The sequence below is a fragment of the Ctenopharyngodon idella genome, chromosome 22, assembly GCF_019924925.1.
Source record: "Ctenopharyngodon idella isolate HZGC_01 chromosome 22, HZGC01, whole genome shotgun sequence".
NCBI lineage: Eukaryota > Metazoa > Chordata > Actinopteri > Cypriniformes > Xenocyprididae > Ctenopharyngodon > Ctenopharyngodon idella.
The window spans coordinates 17,019,221-17,037,352 of NC_067241.1; the positions used below are offsets into that span (position 1 = coordinate 17,019,221).

Sequence of the window (18,132 nt, forward strand, 5' to 3'; positions counted from 1 at the left end):
CATTTATTTTGTCTATTTATTGCTAAAAGTAATAATTTTATTGCTTTTTAAGTCATAATTCCAACTTTTTGTATCATAATTATATTTTGCAAAAGCATGATTTTTTTTTTCTTATATGACGGAAATGGGCTTCCATATAGGACTGTAAAAAGTTACATGATTGTGCAATCCTGTGCTTTTTATATCAGTTGTGTTATACAGTTTAACTATGTTTATTTTTAGTACATGTATTATTTTCATCTGAATATCAATATTTGTGAGATTTAGTCATGTCTATGACATTGTTGAATATCAAAGTTTTTTGTGTCTATTTGTTAATTTAGGGTTTTGTGGAGTAAAAGTTAAAAAGATAAAATTAGACCCCTGGGGTAAGTTGGGCCACCCCAAATTAGCACAGAAAGCCCCAAGTGACGTTGTTGTTAGTGTTATTTTTAAACTGAATAATTATTGTAATTAATGGGGTTATTATTCTATATTTCAATTAATTAGATGTATCTTTGCTGTCATTAAAACCTTTAGGTTAGTTAAAGCTGCAGTCCGTAACTTTTGGCGCTCTAGCGGTTAATAAACAGAACCAGTCTAAAATAGTCAGAATATAAACACTTATGGGTGTACTGTAGTGATTCAGGATAAGACAAAAACACAGTTTGGAAAACGGATTCATGATATACTAGCTCATTATATAATTTTTGTAAATTTTAAACACAAAAAAAGTTACGTACAGCAATTTGCATTCATATTGCTGCGATTATGACATATCTTCAATTAAAATGTGGGCAGTTAAGTAAATATTCATATGCCTGTATATAAGTCCAAGAATAATTTTACCTTTCAGATGAATCTCTTTTACTGGGATTCTGTTTGCCTGTTATCAGTTATTCAACTAAATTGTCAAAATAGAATTTTAAATACAGTAGTTGTAGTATTTTACATTAATGACACTTTAAAATACAAACCCGATTCCAAAGAAGTTGGGACACTGTACAAATTGTGAATAAGAAAGGAATGCAATAATTTACAAATCTCATAAACTTATATTTTATTCACAATAGAATATAGATAACATATCAAATGTTGAAAGTGAGACATTTTGAAATGTCATGCCAAATATTGGCTCATTTTGGATTTCATGAGAGCTACACATTCCAAAAAAGTTGGGACAGGTAGCAATAAGAGGCCGGAAAAGTTAAATGTACATATAAGGAACAGCTGGAGGACCAATTTGCAACTTATTAGGTCAAATAGCAACATGATTGGGTATAAAAAAAGCCTCTCAGAGTGGCAGTGTCTCTCAGAAGTCAAGATGGGCAGAGGATCACCAATTCCCCCAATGCTGTGGCGAAAAATAGTGGAGCGATATCAGAAAGGAGTTTCTCAGAGAAAAATTGCAAAGAGTTTGAAGTTATCATCATCTACAGTGCATAATATCATCCAAAGATTCAGAGAATCTGGAACAATCTCTGTGCGTAAGGGTCAAGGCCGGAAAACCATACTGGATGCCCGTGATCTTCGGGCCCTTAGACGGCACTGCATCACATACAGGAATGCTACTGTAATGGAAATCACAACATGGGCTCAGGAATACTTCCAGAAAACATTGTCGGTGAACACAATCCACCGTGCCATTCGCCGTTGCCGGCTAAAACTCTATAGGTCAAAAAAGAAGCCATATCTAAACATGATCCAGAAGCGCAGGCGTTTTCTCTGGGCCAAGGCACATTTAAAATGGACTGTGGCAAAGTGGAAAACTGTTCTGTGGTCAGACGAATCAAAATTTGAAGTTCTTTTTGGAAAACTGGGACGCCATGTCCTCTTTAGTCCGGATGACAAGGACAACCCAAGTTGTTATCAGCGCTCAGTTCAGAAGCCTGCATCTCTGATGGTATGGGGTTGCATGAATGCGTGTGGCATGGGCAGCTTGCACATCTGGAAAGGCACCATCAATGCTGAAAGGTATATCCAAGTTCTAGAACAACATATGCTCCCATCCAGACGTCGTCTCTTTCAGGGAAGACCTTGCATTTTCCAACATGACAATGCCAGGCCACAATTACAACATCATGGCTGCGTAGAAGAAGGATCCGGGTACTGAAATGGCCAGCCTGCAGTCCAGATCTTTCACCCATAGAAAACATTTGGCGCATCATAAAGAGGAAGATGCGACAAAGAAGACCTAAGACAGTTGAGCAACTAGAAGCCTGTATTAGACAAGAATGGGACAACATTCCTATTCCTAAACTTGTCTCCTCAGTCCCCAGACGTTTGCAGACTGTTATAAAAAGAAGAGGGGATGCCACACAGTGGTAAACATGGCCTTGTCCCAACTTTTTTGAGATGTGTTGATGCCATGAAATTTAAAATCAAACATTTTCTCAGTTTAAACATTTGATATGTCATCTATGTTGTATTCTGAATAAAATATTGAAATTTGAAACTTCCACATCATTGCATTCCTTTTTTTATTCACAATTTGTACAGTGTCCCAACTTTTTTTGGAATCGGGTTTGTACATATATAAATATATTAATAAGAATTACATCAAAATGTATACATTAAATTTTAGTTTGTTCAAACAACTAAATTAGCAAATTACACATTGGCTGATGCATCATCGTCCTGCACATGTTATATATGTTACAGTTTAAAAGTAAATCCACATTGATCCTAAGAATGACATCTTACCCTATTATCGTTATTATTATCAGAAATGTTCCCATAACACGCCCGATTAGCATCACGAGCTTTTGAGGTGAAATTAATTTGGGAATTCCCCTTTAAGGATTTTGTGGATTTATTCGGAAAAGGGACACTTTTGATTTCAATACCGTTGAAATTCACGGTCACGTCACTTTTTTTCCCCCGCCAAATTGAAGATTTAAAAAGTCACCTCTCAAAAGGGGCCTTTTGGATGTTTAGTAGAATAAAGTTAGTTTTCTTGTTATTGTTGTTGATGTGGTTTTTGCAGCATTTTGGAACGGTAGACTGTGCTGTTTTGAGAGGGAGTGTTGCGTTGTGTCTTAAATCCTCGCGAGCTGACTAACAAGATGGCAGTTTTGGGCATCATAAGCGCGCGCGAGCGCTTGGAACACGCCTATGTAGAGATCTCACTAGATTTTGAGACAGCTTCGGTAAATTATCTTTCGTTTCCTTGTTTGTAGTTTCGCTTTTGTTTCTGGATCAGCTGTATGAGCTCCGGCTCACACAGGACCCTGCCATTCTTCATCATAATCAGTCGTGTCCCGCATCGCTGCAAAAATGTACGAGCTGGAAAAGGAGAATTTGCGGCGCTTGAGCGATTATATCGCGCAGTTTTTACAACCGTCACTTATCAAAACCTTCATGACGACGTACTTTGATAAAGGTTAGTTAATGAACAAATATTAGCAGGTAAACACGTCCTTAAAACCTGCAGATAGCCTATTTGTTATCTCAGTCAAAACATCCTTCAGTTGTTATTTGATAGAGTATGTTATAATCTATATCAGAAATATATTTGCATTGTGTTGAATGTGTTAAATAATCAGAAAGTGGCTGCAGGAATATTAACATCCTGAAAACACTTTTATGCCCTACGGGATTGTTTAACTTATCGGTGATATTAAAAAAGGACCCCCAAATATTATATATATCCTCGTGCTATATATTAATATGAAGGCTATTAATTACATGTGTAATGTGTAAAATATTCTTTGGAAAATACTTACTATATATTATGCTTTTTCACCTACTAAAATTTACTTAAATATTTTTCCTTTTTTTTTTTCTTCTTTTTTTTTATTATTTATTTATTTACATTTTTTTTTATACAAATTTTCTCTAAACTTTTCCACGAACAACATATCACTCCCTTGTGGACATTGAATAAAAAATTAAAATGTTACAGATACATTGTAATCATTTTTATTTTTTAGTATTTTTTAGGAATTCTGCAGAAAATAAGTGTAAAAGATATACTATAAATATTGTACACACCAGTGTTATTTTAGTTTTATTATAGTTTTATTGATATTGTGAAGTAGTTTTTATTTTTAGATTTTTATTTTTCATGTTAATTAATATTTTTATACTTTTGTTATGTGCTTTTGTCTTTTTTTTTTTTTTTTCTAAGTATTGCTATTTATGGTACGTTTATTTTTATATCAGTTTTAGTTAGTTTTATTTATTTCCAGTTAATAATTTTAATTTATTCATTTCATTAATAATTATAATTATTTTATGCTTCAGCATAAACTTATCTCAGTTTATTTCCAAGAGAACATTTCTAATTTTCATTTAATTGAACTAATATTTATAATTTATTTTATTTCAGCTTTATTCCAATTAACATAAATGTTTATAGTAGTTTTAGTTAACGATTATAACCCTAATTTACACTATGGTAGTGAGTAGGATTTTTTTCTTAACTGTTTGTAAGATTTTAGTTTAATTTTAATCTGCTGGGCAATTCCATGATTCTATTCTATTCGGTCTCTCGGCACAGAGACGGTGGAAAAGATTATCAATACGGAGGAGACTTCGTCTGTGACCAAAGCTGCCCAGATGCTGCTGGACCAGATGTGTTATCTGGAAGAAGTGGGCTGGTTTCAGGCCTTTCTGGACATCCTGTATGCCTCAGGTGAGTTCAGAAATTACAGGTGTATTGTAGTACATTGTAAAACAGTATGCAATAACAACAACATATTCAGTGTATATGATTATATTTATTAAAATGCTTTATTGGGACATTACCTCCCCTAAACACTTTATTCCCACTATTAAATACCCGTTAGGCACCTTATTTCCGCTCTTCGACTATTTTCTTAATTTTTATATAAAATAAAGGCTACTCTAAGTTGATATGCGATGGGAAAAGGTAGATGAATGAGTTTGGTAAAACTCAGATTCGAACTCGGTTCGGTCACGTCAAAATCTAATGCCATCTGCCTTACTCTCCACACCACTGATACTGTTATCAGACAGGTTTCTTTTGCAGTTTCAGAAAATGGGTGGAGTTAGTGTAAATAGACAACAAGAGTATATAGTGTAAATGGACCTTCCGCTTAAAATCTGTGGAACCTTTCCATTGCACAAAAGGTTCTTTATCGTGAAAAAAAAAATTTCTTTAGATTTTTAAAATATTCTTCACACTAAGAAAAAAGGTTTCTTTTTAAGAACTGTTCATTGAAAGGTTCTTTGAGGAACCAAAAATGGTTCTTCTATGGCATTGCTGTGAAATCGCTGTGTGTGTATGTTGCTGTAGAATATACCGGTCTGCACAAGGCCATTAAGGAGTGGAACTTCAGTGAGTTAGAGGAACTGGATGTGCACCGGAAGCTTCTGGAAAGAATCGAACCGTCAATCACCAAACTCATAAAGCCCAGTGAGCTGCTCGCGCACATGAACGACTGTCTCAACATCAGAGAGTGTGAAATGATCCAAGCGGTGAGTCTTCATCTTCTGTGGTGTCGGTCGGTTGTGTGATGTATGCACGTTTGTTTCTGGCCTCACATTCTGTATGTATGTGTTACAGGTGGAAATCCAGCGCGGTCATATAGCTGCCAGTGAGAAACTAGTGAACAGTCTCCTGCGCTCAGATAAACCCAACTGGTTTAAGGTGCTGAAGATTGCGCTGGATGCCTGCAGATTCGATCAGGCGCTGGAGCTGCTAGAGTCCAGTAATACTGCAATATTCAGGCACTCTTTCATTTGTTCATTCAGTTTATTCTGTCTTATGATGATGATGAAGAAGATGTATGTCCTGTAGATGGAGGTGGTACGGCTGCGAAGGGCTGCGGATCGGATGAGGAGGCAGAAGCCATGACGACAGAAACCACGACGACAGTGTGTTTTGAGTTCAGAGAGGAGCCTGAGAGTGAAGACATGCTGATGAGCACAAACGACATGACTCCCACAGAGACACCTAGCAAGTTCACAGGTACACAGCCCGACATCATGATACCATCACCTGAATGCTCTTGTGTTTGCTGAAATGTGACCTTTGACCTCTTTGCAGGGGAGCATGATCGTTCAGGTGAGATTAAGCTAAGGGAATATCAGAAGGAGCTGACGGCCGCTGCTGTCCAGGGGCAAAACACCATCATCTGCGCCCCTACAGGTGTGTCACACCAAACAAAAGAAACTTTCACTTACAAAACATTACAACAAGTATTGCTGCTACTGATATACCAAAATACCATTTGTTAAAAATTAGAATTATGGAATAGTAAGTGTTAATGGGTCAAGTGTTGACGAAAAAGAGATCCACCAGCTTGGAACAGTCAAGGTAAAGGTCTGTGAAAGTGAATTTCTACCTCTTTGAGATGGCACCACAAGGTGCTGTTCACCTGAAGAACGCAAGCTTCTGGAGGGCACATAAGTCTGAATAAGTGAGTTTAGGTATAGAGGTGCAAAGCCAGTGGTCGTTCTGTGATGCGAGTGGTTATGGGCAACTAGTGCAAAGTGGGTTGGCCGAGATCACAAGCAGTTCTGTCTTTGCAAGGTTGAGTTGAAGGAGATGATCCTTCATCCAGCAATAAATGTCTGTCAGGCAGGCTGAGATGCAAGTAGCTACCGTCGGATCATCTGGTTGGAATGAGAGGTAGAGTTGAGTGTCATCAGCATAGCAGTGTTAGGAAAAGCCAGGTTTCTGAATGACAGATCTAGTGATGATATGTAAATGTACAAGAGAAGTGGTCCAAGTACTGAGCCCTGAGGTACCCCAGTAGCTAGATGTTGCAACTTGGACACCTCACCCCTCCAAGATACTCTGAAGAACCTACCTGAGCGGTAAGACTTGAACCACTGGAGTACAGTTCCTGAGATGCCCTTCGTCTTGAGGATTGACAGGAGGATCTGGTGGTTGACCATGTCAAAAGCAGCAGACAGATCCACCTGAAGAACACAAGCTTTGGAGGGCACATAAGTCTGAAAAAGTGAGTTTAGGTATAGGAGTGTAAAACCAGTGGTCGTTCTGTGATGCGAGTAGCTATTGGCAACCGGTGCAAAGTGGGTTGGCTGAGATCACAAGCAGTTCTGTCTTTGCAATTTTGAGTTTAAGGTGATGGTCCTTCAGCCAGCAATAAAGGTCCGTCAGTCAGGCTGAGATGCAAGTAGCTCCCGTCAGATCATCCGGCTGGAATGAGAGGTAGAGTTGTGTGTCATCAGCATAGCAGTGATAGCAAAAGCCATGTTTCTGAATGACAGATCTAGTGATGACATGTAAATGTAGAAGAGAAGTGGTCCAAGTACTGAGCCTTGAGGTACCCCAGTAGCTACATGTTGCGACTTAGACACCTCACCCCTCCAAGATACCCTGAATAACCTACCTGAGAGGTAAGACTTGAACCACTGGAGTACAGTTCCTGAGATACCCTTCGTCTTGAGGATTGACAGGAGGATCTGGTGGTTGACCATGTCAAAAGCAGCAGACAGATCCACCTGAAGAACGTAAGCTTCTGGAGGGCACATAAGTCTGAAAAAGTGAGTTTAGGTATAGAGGTGTAAAGCCAGTGGTCGTTCTGTGATGCGAGTGACTATTGGCAACCAGTTCAAAGTGGGTTGGCCGAGATCACAAGCAGTTCTGTCTTTGCAAGGTTGAGTTGAAGGTGATGGTCCTTCATCCAGCAATAAAGGTCCATCAGTCAGGCTGAGATGTAACTCCCGTCAGATCATCCGTCTGGAATGAGAGGCAGAGTTGTGTGTCATCAGCATAGCAGTGATAGCAAAAGCCATGTTTCTGAATGACAGATCTAGTGATGACATGTAAATGTAGAAGAGAAGTGGTCCAAGCACTGAGCCCTGAGGTACCCCAGTAACTACATGTTGCGACTTAGACACCCTCACCCCTTCAAGATTTCCTGAAGAACCTACCTGAGAGGTAAGACTTGAACCACTAGAGTGCAGTTCCTGAGATGCCCTTCATCTTGAGGATTGACAGGAGGATCTGGTGGTTGACCGTGTCAAAAGCAGCAGACAGATCCACCTGAAGAACGCAAGCTTCTGGAGGGCACATAAGTCTGAATAAGTGAGTTTAGGTGTAGGGGTGTAGAGCCAGTGGTCATTCTGTGTTGCGAGTGGCTATTGGCAACCAGTGCAAGTTTATGAAGAGAGGTGTGACGTGCATTGTCTTCGACTTGTTAAAAATGAGCCTTGTTGCCGCATTCTGGATCAGTTGCGGAGTTTTGAAAGTTCATGCTGGAAGGCCTGCCAAGAGAGCCTAACAATAGTCCAGTCTTGATAGGACAAGAGATTGGACAAGGAGTTCCGTAGCATGCTCTGATAGGAAGGGCCTGGTCTTCCTAATGTTGTATAAGGCAAATCTACAGGACCGGGCCGTTGCAGAAATGTGGTCTGTGAAGTTTAACTGATCATCAATCACAACTCCAAGGTTCCTGGCTGTCCTGGAAGGAGTCATGGATAATGAACCTAGCTGAATGGAGAAGTTGTGATGAAGTGTTGGGTTGGCCGGGATCACAAGCAGTTCTGTCTTGGCAAAGTTGAGTTGAAGGTGATGGTCCTTCATCCAGCAAGAAATGCCAGTCAGGCAGGCTGAGATCCGAGTAGCTACCGTCGGATCATCTGGCTGGAATGAGAGGTAGAGTTGTGTGTCATCAGCATAGCAGTGATAGGAAAAGCCATGTTTCTGAATGACAGAACCTAGATGCAGAAGAGAAGTGGTCCAAGCACTGAGCCCTGAGGCACCCCAGTAGCTAGATGTTGCAACTTAGACACCTCACCCCTCCAAGATACCCTGAAGAAGCTACCTGGGAGGTAAGACTTAAACCGTTGGAGTGCGGTTCCTGAGATGCCCTTTGTCTTGAGGATTGACAGGAGGATCTGGTGGTTGACTGTGTCAAAAGCAGCAGACAGATACAGCAAGATGAGTACTGATGGTTTGGAAGCTGCTCTTGCCAGTCTCAGAGCTTCAATAACCGAGAGCAGGGCAGTCTCAGTTGAGTGTCCACTTTTGAAGCCAGACCGGTAGTTGTCCAGGAGGTTGTTCTGTGCGAGATAAGTAGACAGTTGGTTGAACACAACTCGCTCAAGTGTTTTTGCAATGAATGGAAGAAGGGATTTAGAATGGGATTCTTAAGCAGTTGGGTTATCTCAAATATCAACATATCAACACCATATCCTATATGATATAACATATTTCTATTGAATTTATACAACTTACACATTGTTGCCACATTGTCATAAATGCCTCTTTTATCCATTACACTTTTCCTCAGGATGTGGAAAAACAATTGTGGCCTTGGCCATCTGTGAATACCACCTGAAACAGAGTCCCAGACGAGCAAAGATTGTGTTCTTGGCAACCAAGGTTGACGTCTATGAACAACAGTACAAGCTTTTCATGAAACACTTTTCCCGCACCGATCCCAGCATCAGGTAAGATCCCTCTCACACACACACACACACACACACGGCTCATGGTCCACATCCAGACAGTTCTTGCTCTCTAAAGCGTGTGTTGTGTGCTGCAGGGTGATGGGTATGTGCGGTGATATGGATCTGTCCGTGCAATGGCTCATAGAGAATCATGATATCGTGGTGATGACGGCTCAGATCCTGGTGAACGCACTTCAGAGCGGGGAGGTGCCGTCCCTGGAGCTGCTGTCTCTCATCCTGCTGGACGAGTGTCACAACACGACCGGAAAACACCCGTACAACAACATCATGACCCGCTACCTGGACACCAAACTCTCCTCCAGCACACACTCACTGCCACAGGTGCCACAGAACACCATTCTGCTCTGATTGGTTCTGTTCTATTCTACACCCAATCAACCACTTAGATGCTGAATAAATAGCACCCTGGATTGATGGCCAATCCTTTGCAGTCTATTCTAAATTTACCAATCATTGCTTTATTTATTTATTTATAATTTTACAAAAAATATTTACAATTTTTTTTTATTTAATTCATTTTTGTTTTTTGTATGGTAAAGTTTTTTTTTTTTTAATGTATTTTATTTTAGAGGTGGATAGATGGCCAATTTATTGTGGTCCATTCTATCCTATCTTTTATTTTATTTTATTTTATTTTATTGGTGGATAGTAGGCCAATCTATTGCAGTCTATTCTATCCTATCCTGTTTATTTTATTTAAATTTATTTATTTATTTTTTTTATTACTTTACTAAAAAATTGTTTACAATTTTTTTAAATTTAAATAATTTTTGTTTTTTGTAGGGTAAAGGTTTTTTAAATGTATTTTATTTTAGAGGTGGATAGATGGCCAATTTATTTTGGTGCATTATATCCTATCCTGTTTTATTTTATTTTATTTTATTATTGTATTTTATTTTATTCTAATTATTTATTTATTTATTATTATTACTTTTATTTTATTTTATTTTATTGGTGGTAGTAGGCCAATCTATTGCAGTCTATTCTATCCTATCCTGTTTATTTTATTTTATTTTATCTTATTTTTTATTTTATTTTATTTTATTTTATTTTATTGGTGGATAGAAGGCCAATCTTTTGCAGTCTATTCTATCCTATCCTGTTTATTTTATTTTATTTTATCTTATTTTTTATTTTATTTTATTTTATTTTATTTTATTTTATTTATTTTATTTTATTGGTGGATAGAAGGCCAATCTTTTGCAGTCTATTCTATCCTATCCTGTTTTATTTTTTATTTATTTTACTTATTTATTTTTATTTATCTATTCTATCATGTTCTGTTGTATTCTATTCTAATGTTAATCCCACCTGTTTCAGATTGTGGGCCTGACGGCGTCGGTTGGCATCGGTTCATTCAAGAACAGGCTGGAGGCGGAGAACAATATCTTACAGCTCTGTGCCAACCTGGACACCAGGGTCATCACCACGGTTAAGAAACAGCTGGATGAGCTCAAGACGTACGTGCACACACCTGAGAAAGGTAAGGATTTACATGCAGAAACACACACATATACAATATTACAGTATTATTAATCAAACCTGTGCGTGTCAGAATTTTTTGAGGTTTCCAAGCACACGTATGACCCCTTCATCAGAATAATCAAAAACATCATGAGTAACATCGAGCAGCTGGCGCAGAAGGCCTTCAACATCGGTACGTGGTCCTTACCTCCGTACACATGCTGTAACAGAGACTAATAAACACTCTAACTCACACTAACACGTGTCTCTGTGCTTCAGAGAGCCTGTCAAACATCCAGAACCGCGAGTACGGCTCTCAGAAATATGAGCAGTGGATCGTCTCAGTTCAGAAGAGCTGCAGAGTCATACAGATGAAGGACACAAACGAGGAGAGACGAATCTGCAGAGAACTCTACAACTACACTGAACACCTGCGGGTGAGACAGATAGATAGACAGAGAGATAGATAGTCAACTCAAGTTGAGTGATCAGAATCTGATGATGTTCTCTTATCCTCCTTCAGAAATATAACGATGCTCTGATCATTAATGAGGACGCCCGCACTAAAGATGCTCTCGATTATCTGGACGGGTTTTTTGAGCAGGTCCGAAACGCCGGCTACGACGAGACGGAGAGGAAACTCACGGCGCTCTACGACAGTAAAGAACTTTAATGTTATTTACTTTTGCTTTATCAGCAGTACATTACCTTTGACTTCAGCTTCCTGTGGCAGAAGCCTAGTGTATAAACAGACGGAGGATAGGAGGAACATCAGCCACTTCAGGGTGTCTGTGTTTCACTGATGCAGGTCAGCGGCCGCAGTTGCTACATTTGGCCTCCGAGGGGCAGCAGAACCCTAAACTAGAGGAGCTGAAGTTCATCCTGGAGGAAGAGTATCAAAACAACGACGAGACGCGCACCGTCCTGTTCGTTAAGACACGCGCCCTCGCTGACGTGAGTCTGAGCTCAGTGATGAGACTCCTGCACGTTCTTCAAATGTGATATCTAATAAACGTGTGTGTGTTTACACATATATAAGGCCATGAAGAAATGGATCGATGACACCGATTCCCTGAAGTTCCTGAAGCCTGGAGTTCTGATAGGAAAAGGACGAAAATCCAACTTTACCGGCTCAGGTGGGAATTTATACACAATCACTGCATTCACTGGATTTATGTGTGTCATGATCATAAAATGGCTTCTGCTTTAGTACTTGAAATTAGTTTTACAGACAAACATATATAATAAAACTAAAGTTTTGGAAGCTGGAATCTAGACAAAGAAGAAGCTCAAATATATCTATCTATATATATATATATATATGTATCCAAAATAAAGCCAGATGTTTTAATGTTTGAAAATGAAGAAACTAAGAATGAATAAATATAACCTTACAGTTGTACTATCGGGGCTTGACCCCTAATATTATTCTTCTTCTTCCGCTCTTGAGTCTATGGCAGCCCATAGAACCGTATGGTAAAAAGTTATGAAATTTGGCACACAGATAGAGGACAGTCTGAAATGTTATCGTACCAAATTTGGTGTTTCTACCGCAAACCCTCTACAAACAAAATCCCATGGCTGATGCTGATTCGATGCATTCGTATGATGTCATTTCCATCATGAAAATTTTTCCGCCACTTTGAATTTTCCAAAAAAACTACTTTTTTCGAACTCCTCCTAGGGCGTTTGTCCAATTTGCATGAAATTTGGTATGTAGCATCTACTCACACTCCAGGCAAAAAGTTATTAAAAGATTTTTGATTGGCCAATCCGATCTCGTATAGCTAATCAACGAATTTGACGGCAAGCGTGCAAAAATGGATTTGATGCTGAATCTTTGCAATGATTTGGTGTATCGACACCAAATTTGGTATATGTCTTTGCAGGCATGACTTAGGGGTTCATGCATAGTATCGTCACAGCGCCACCTACTGGTGCTGAGATAGGAAATTTTTTTATTTTTGCTTATAACTTTTGAATGCCTTGTCCTAAAATCATGAGGATGGACTCCTTAGATACCTCGAGGCATGCTGAGTTGAATGATATCCAGTTTTCTTTGGTCGGCCATTTTAGGCGTCAGCCATTTAGAATTTTGCATTAAAATCCTGTGTTTTACAAACACATGAACGTAACGTTACGAAACTCGGTATGATTCATCGAGGCCATGTTCTGAGAGGACCTGTAAAGTTTTAGGTCCCCCTAGTGGTCAAGAGATATAATGAAATTTATGAAAATGCTTATAACATATGAAAAATTAAACATATTGTCATTTAACTTACATCATTAAATTTGTTGGCTAATGCTGAGTCCTACGATACCAAATTTGCCATATTCTACCATACTTACTGTCCGCCATATTGAATTTTATTCAAAACCTTCTTTTTCGAACTCCTCAATAATTTCTAACAATCATTTTATTTTACAGTACAGTCCAATTAGTACATTTTTATTGATTAATCTTTTTGATATAGCATCACAATTTTCTAGCCAAACTGTGCAAACCTTGAGCTTTTTTTTTTTTGTGCTTTATTAGAAATTTGCATTTAAAATCTCAGTTTTTATCATAATAATCACAATTTGATTTTTGAAGTAGATTTTATTTTTAAATGTTGTTTTTTTTTTTCATTTTAATTGTAGTTAATAGTTTTAGTATTTTTGTAATGTTTAATGTTTTTAGTTTTTTTTTTTTTTAATGTCAATTTAGTTTTTATTAAGTTTTAGTTTGTTACTTTAGTATTTCAACTCACACATACACTATATATATATATATATATATATATATATAATGTATATATGTATTTTTTTTTTCAGTTAATGTTTATTTTAAGTAATAAAAATGTTTATTATGGTATCAGTTTTAGTTTACAATAATATGACATTATTTTCATGACAGTTGTCGTTACAATAATGCAAAACTATGTAAAAATCATATTAGAGAGATTCACAATAATTCACACATAATAGAATAGCTTTCATTTGTGTCACATGTTTTGATCACATGTGTTGTGTGTGTTTGTGTTGTTGTGCTGCAGTAATGACGCTGACCAGTAAGAAGGGGGTTTTGGACTCTTTTAAGAGCACAGATCAGAACTCAGATCAGAGTAAGATACTCATCGCCACATCAGTCGCTGATGAAGGCATCGATATCCCACAGTGCAACCTGGTTCTGATGTATGAATATGTGGGTAACGTGGTGAAGATGGTGCAAGTTCGAGGTAACAAACATGTACACTCTTCCACACACATACTGTATAAACACAAATACACTGATTCACCACATACGTGTGTGTGTGTGTGTGTGTAGGTCGCGGTCGTGCGCAGGGCAGCCGGTGTTTCCTGATCTCCAGTAGTAAGGAATGCATTGAGAAGGAGCGCATAAACATGATTAAGGAGAAAATTGTGGAGGAGGCCATCGTCCAACTGCAGAGCCACCCCGCTGAACTCAGTAACAAGGTTCGGCACTTTCACTGCATGTTTTAAACATTAGTGCGTCTCTTCTGAATGACGTCGAACGTGTGTGTGTGTTCAGGTGGATGTGTTGCAGAGAGAAGATAAGGCCCGGAGGGATCACGTCAGCGCCAGTCCCGACAAACCCAAAACACGCGGCAGCTACCAGCTCCTTTGCGTCAAGTGCAAGAAGTTTGCATGCTTGAGTGACGACCTCAGAGTCGTGCAGGTATGACCTTAATAATGAAATAAATGATAAAAATAAAATAAATACATAGGGCTGCACAATTAATTTAAATAAATGTGAAATCGCAATATGTGCAATTATCAAATCACAAATGCACTGCATGAGTGAAGCAGGTAAAGTACAGTTGTATCATTACAACAGTTATATATTACAATATATTTCTGTCTTCATTTTTTATAATTAGTTAAAAATAAAAAAATAAAATACTTAAAACTTTTAAACCTCAGGCTTTACTTATCTTAAAAAACTTTAAAATGTCAAGCTTTTTAAACTACTTAAAAATACTTAAAAACTTTAAGTTTTTAAAACTGCTTATCTTAAAAAACTTAAAAACTTCAACTTTTTTGAACAACTTATATTAAAAATACTTAAAAACTTTAAGCTTTTAAAACTACTTATCTTAAAAAACTTAAAAACTTCAACCTTTTTAAACAACTTATATTAAAAATACTTAAAAACTTCAAGATTTTTGAACTACTTATCTTAAAAAACTTAACTTCAACCTTTTTAAACAATTTATATTAAAAATACTTAAAAACTTCAAGATTTTTTAACTACTTATCTTAAAAATGCTTAAACTTTAAGCTTTTAAAACTACTTATCTTAAAAAACTTAAAAACTTCAACTTTTTTGAACAACTTATATTAAAAATACTTAAAAACTTCAATCTTTTTAAACTACTTAAAAATACTTAAAAACTTTAAGCTTTTAAAACTACTTATCTTAAAAAACTTAACTTCAACCTTTTTAAACAATTTATATTAAAAATACTTAAAAACTTCAAGATTTTTTAACTACTTATCTTAAAAATGCTTAAACTTTAAGCTTTTAAAACTACTTATCTTAAAAAAAAACTTTAAAATGTCAAGCTTTTTAAACTACTTATCTTAAAAAACTTAACTTCAACCTTTTAAACAACTTGTATTAAAAATACTTAAAAACTTTAAGCTTTTTAAACTACTTCCTGGCTAGCTTTCTCAAGCCAAAAACATCAAGGTTTGTCTACAAACTTTACTATCTAGTTAATAATTAGCATTAAAAAATAATAATAATTAAAAAAAAACAATACTTTTTATTATCTTATCACAGTTCAAATTGCAATATATGACAAAATAATCACTATCAATATAATTTTTATATCAATAATCATTTTTAAGTAAAAACAACCCAATTAAAACTAAAATATTTAATTTGTTTACCTGCATGTCGTCACATGATTTATTTAATATTAACTTAAAATCTCAGGAAAGGAAATATTTTATAGTAAATGTTTATGTCAAAAGTGTTAGCCACTTTTCAGAGCCATAAAAGCTGTTTTGTGTCCCCACCTTTTACTAAGGATGTGTTCATTTTGGACCATCTTTTTGTTTGTTTGTCTCTTTCATCCTTCTCATTCTCTCTTTCCCGCAGGAGTCTCATCACATCGCTCTGGATCGCTCCATGTTTGAACGCTGTATAACTGTTCCTCATAAGAACCCAAAAACCTTCCAAGGCTTCAGTAAGAAAGAGAAGATGCTCTGTGCCGAGTGCAAACGTGACTGGGGCCTCGTCGCCTCTTACCTCACGATCCAGGTGACACTCAACTCTTTCACCCTCTGAGCAAGACATTTGGAGCAGTGCTATTTTATAGTTTTGTTAATATTTTAAATCAGATTTCATTTTTATATTTTCTGTTTTCATTCTCATTTTAAAGTTTTAGTCATTTTTTAGTTTGTTAGTTAGTTTTTAGTTACTTTAGTACTTCAACTCACACTGACACTTTAATGCTGAATCTGATTATTAGCTGAAATCATCAATATTTGATCATTAACGGATGAATTCTTGTTGTCATGTGACTCCAGGATCTGCCGCTGTTGAAGATCGAGAGTTTCGTGGTGCAGAATTGCGACACTCACCAGCAGTTTTACTTCAGGAAATGGCGCGACGTGACATTTGCCATCCAAAAGTTTGACATGACGGAGATCACGCCTCAAACATGGCCGCTGAGAGACTGAGGGCGGCAAACACAACATTACAAGCTTAAATCTTTCTTATCTCTCTCTAAATTTTAATTGCTAGTACTTTTTAATTTGATGAACTCCGATTGTGTAGTCTAACAACCAACACACACAGATAGAACATATAGATCACAATTAGTTAATTACTTTGATGTTACATGTTGAACTTGATTGCGAATGACTTCTCTAATAAGACACATTTTAATTCAGACTTGGACAGGACAACTTTTCCTGGTAAATTCAGCTGATTAATTAGACATGACTATGTGAGATCTGAAATTAATAAATAAAATAATTGATAATGATTTGATATGAATGTCTGATACATTTGATATTAACTGTGATCAAAATAAAATATCTAATGAATATAAAGTATTATTTTATGTTAAGAACACAAAGCCTATCTTAGAACCATTTTTGCATTGTAACCACTTTTATATATATATATAAACAATAAATATATACTGAAATGCAAAAATCATCATATTAGAAAGATTCGCAGTATGAATAACAAATGACAAAAAAACATACAGTCATAAAATTATTTGGAAAAAAGTGATTAATTGCTTTGAAAATAATTCACAATGCAAATGTATACAAAAAAATGTAATGGTTATGATAATTTTTTCCTAATTCTCTTGCTAGATTATTCGCCCTGTGAGGTGGAAAATAGTTCAATTAAAACAATTAATGCCAGTCTATGAAGCCTTAAGTTAATGATGCTTGAAATTCCCAGCGTTCACTTGCATCCGGAGCAGAACCTGGATGTGAATGAGGAATAACAGCGGCGTTCATCAAAGGATGAGCCGTCGGTGTCGCTGTTTGTGAATTTAGGACAGGTTTACAGGCAAAAACTGGTTCCTGCATGGAAATATTCATGCCTTTACAGCCTTTGGTTCAAATCATTTTGAGATTATTTCTTATTCAATATATTTATAAGTATATATCAGTAAGTATAGTAAGATTATTTCTTATTTTATATGTGATTAATATGTGTATATAGAGATAATAGATAGATACACACACTAATTAAACAAAATAAGTATGTTAAAATCTTTCTATATACATCTATATGCATATATATATTCTGATTTATGAGTATATAGTGAGATTTTAACATAATTATTCTTTATTTTATGTGATTAATACGTGTATGTAATAGTATTTTAGTTTTTAAAAAGGGCCAGGAGAATATGTCTTTGTCCCTCTCACACACACACACACACACACAGCGACGTGTGTGATGTAAATCTCAGGCAGAGTGAAGGCATCTCTCAGCCCCTCCCTCATTCTAGAACACAGGACTTCATGTCATTGTAATTCATGTTGCCTAGCAACATGGGAGTCGTCATAGAGGCCCAACAATAAAGAGATGACATGTACAGTGATGTGCTGAGCGCTTTAACGCCGAGATATGCCTCCGCCATCTTTTCCTGCTCATCTGTGCTCGAAGGGATCAGAATTAGAAACGCCATTTAAACGCTCTCCGAGTGACATCTCATCACGTCAGCACGCTTCCAGCGTTATCTAGCCTAAATCAAGCCGTCTGCGCATTTAACTAAACATGTTAGTGGTAAACAAATG

At 36.8% G+C, this 18,132-nt stretch overlaps 1 protein-coding gene across 1 annotated transcript; it reads left to right on the top strand.

Moving 5' to 3' along the window:
- The first annotated feature begins 3,118 nt into the window (after window positions 1-3,118).
- rigi (RNA sensor RIG-I) lies at window positions 3,119-16,858 on the top strand. Its single transcript, XM_051881036.1, has 19 exons — window positions 3,119-3,361; window positions 4,481-4,615; window positions 5,240-5,421; window positions 5,510-5,654; window positions 5,744-5,914; window positions 5,993-6,094; window positions 9,210-9,369; window positions 9,465-9,711; window positions 10,711-10,873; window positions 10,946-11,047; window positions 11,134-11,291; window positions 11,378-11,513; window positions 11,663-11,808; window positions 11,894-11,990; window positions 13,890-14,072; window positions 14,162-14,310; window positions 14,387-14,533; window positions 15,962-16,123; window positions 16,393-16,858. Exons 1-19 carry the CDS (start codon window positions 3,256-3,258, stop codon window positions 16,543-16,545), a joined length of 2,844 nt encoding a protein of 947 aa, XP_051736996.1. The 5' UTR covers window positions 3,119-3,255; the 3' UTR covers window positions 16,546-16,858.
- Window positions 16,859-18,132: the final 1,274 nt, after the last annotated feature.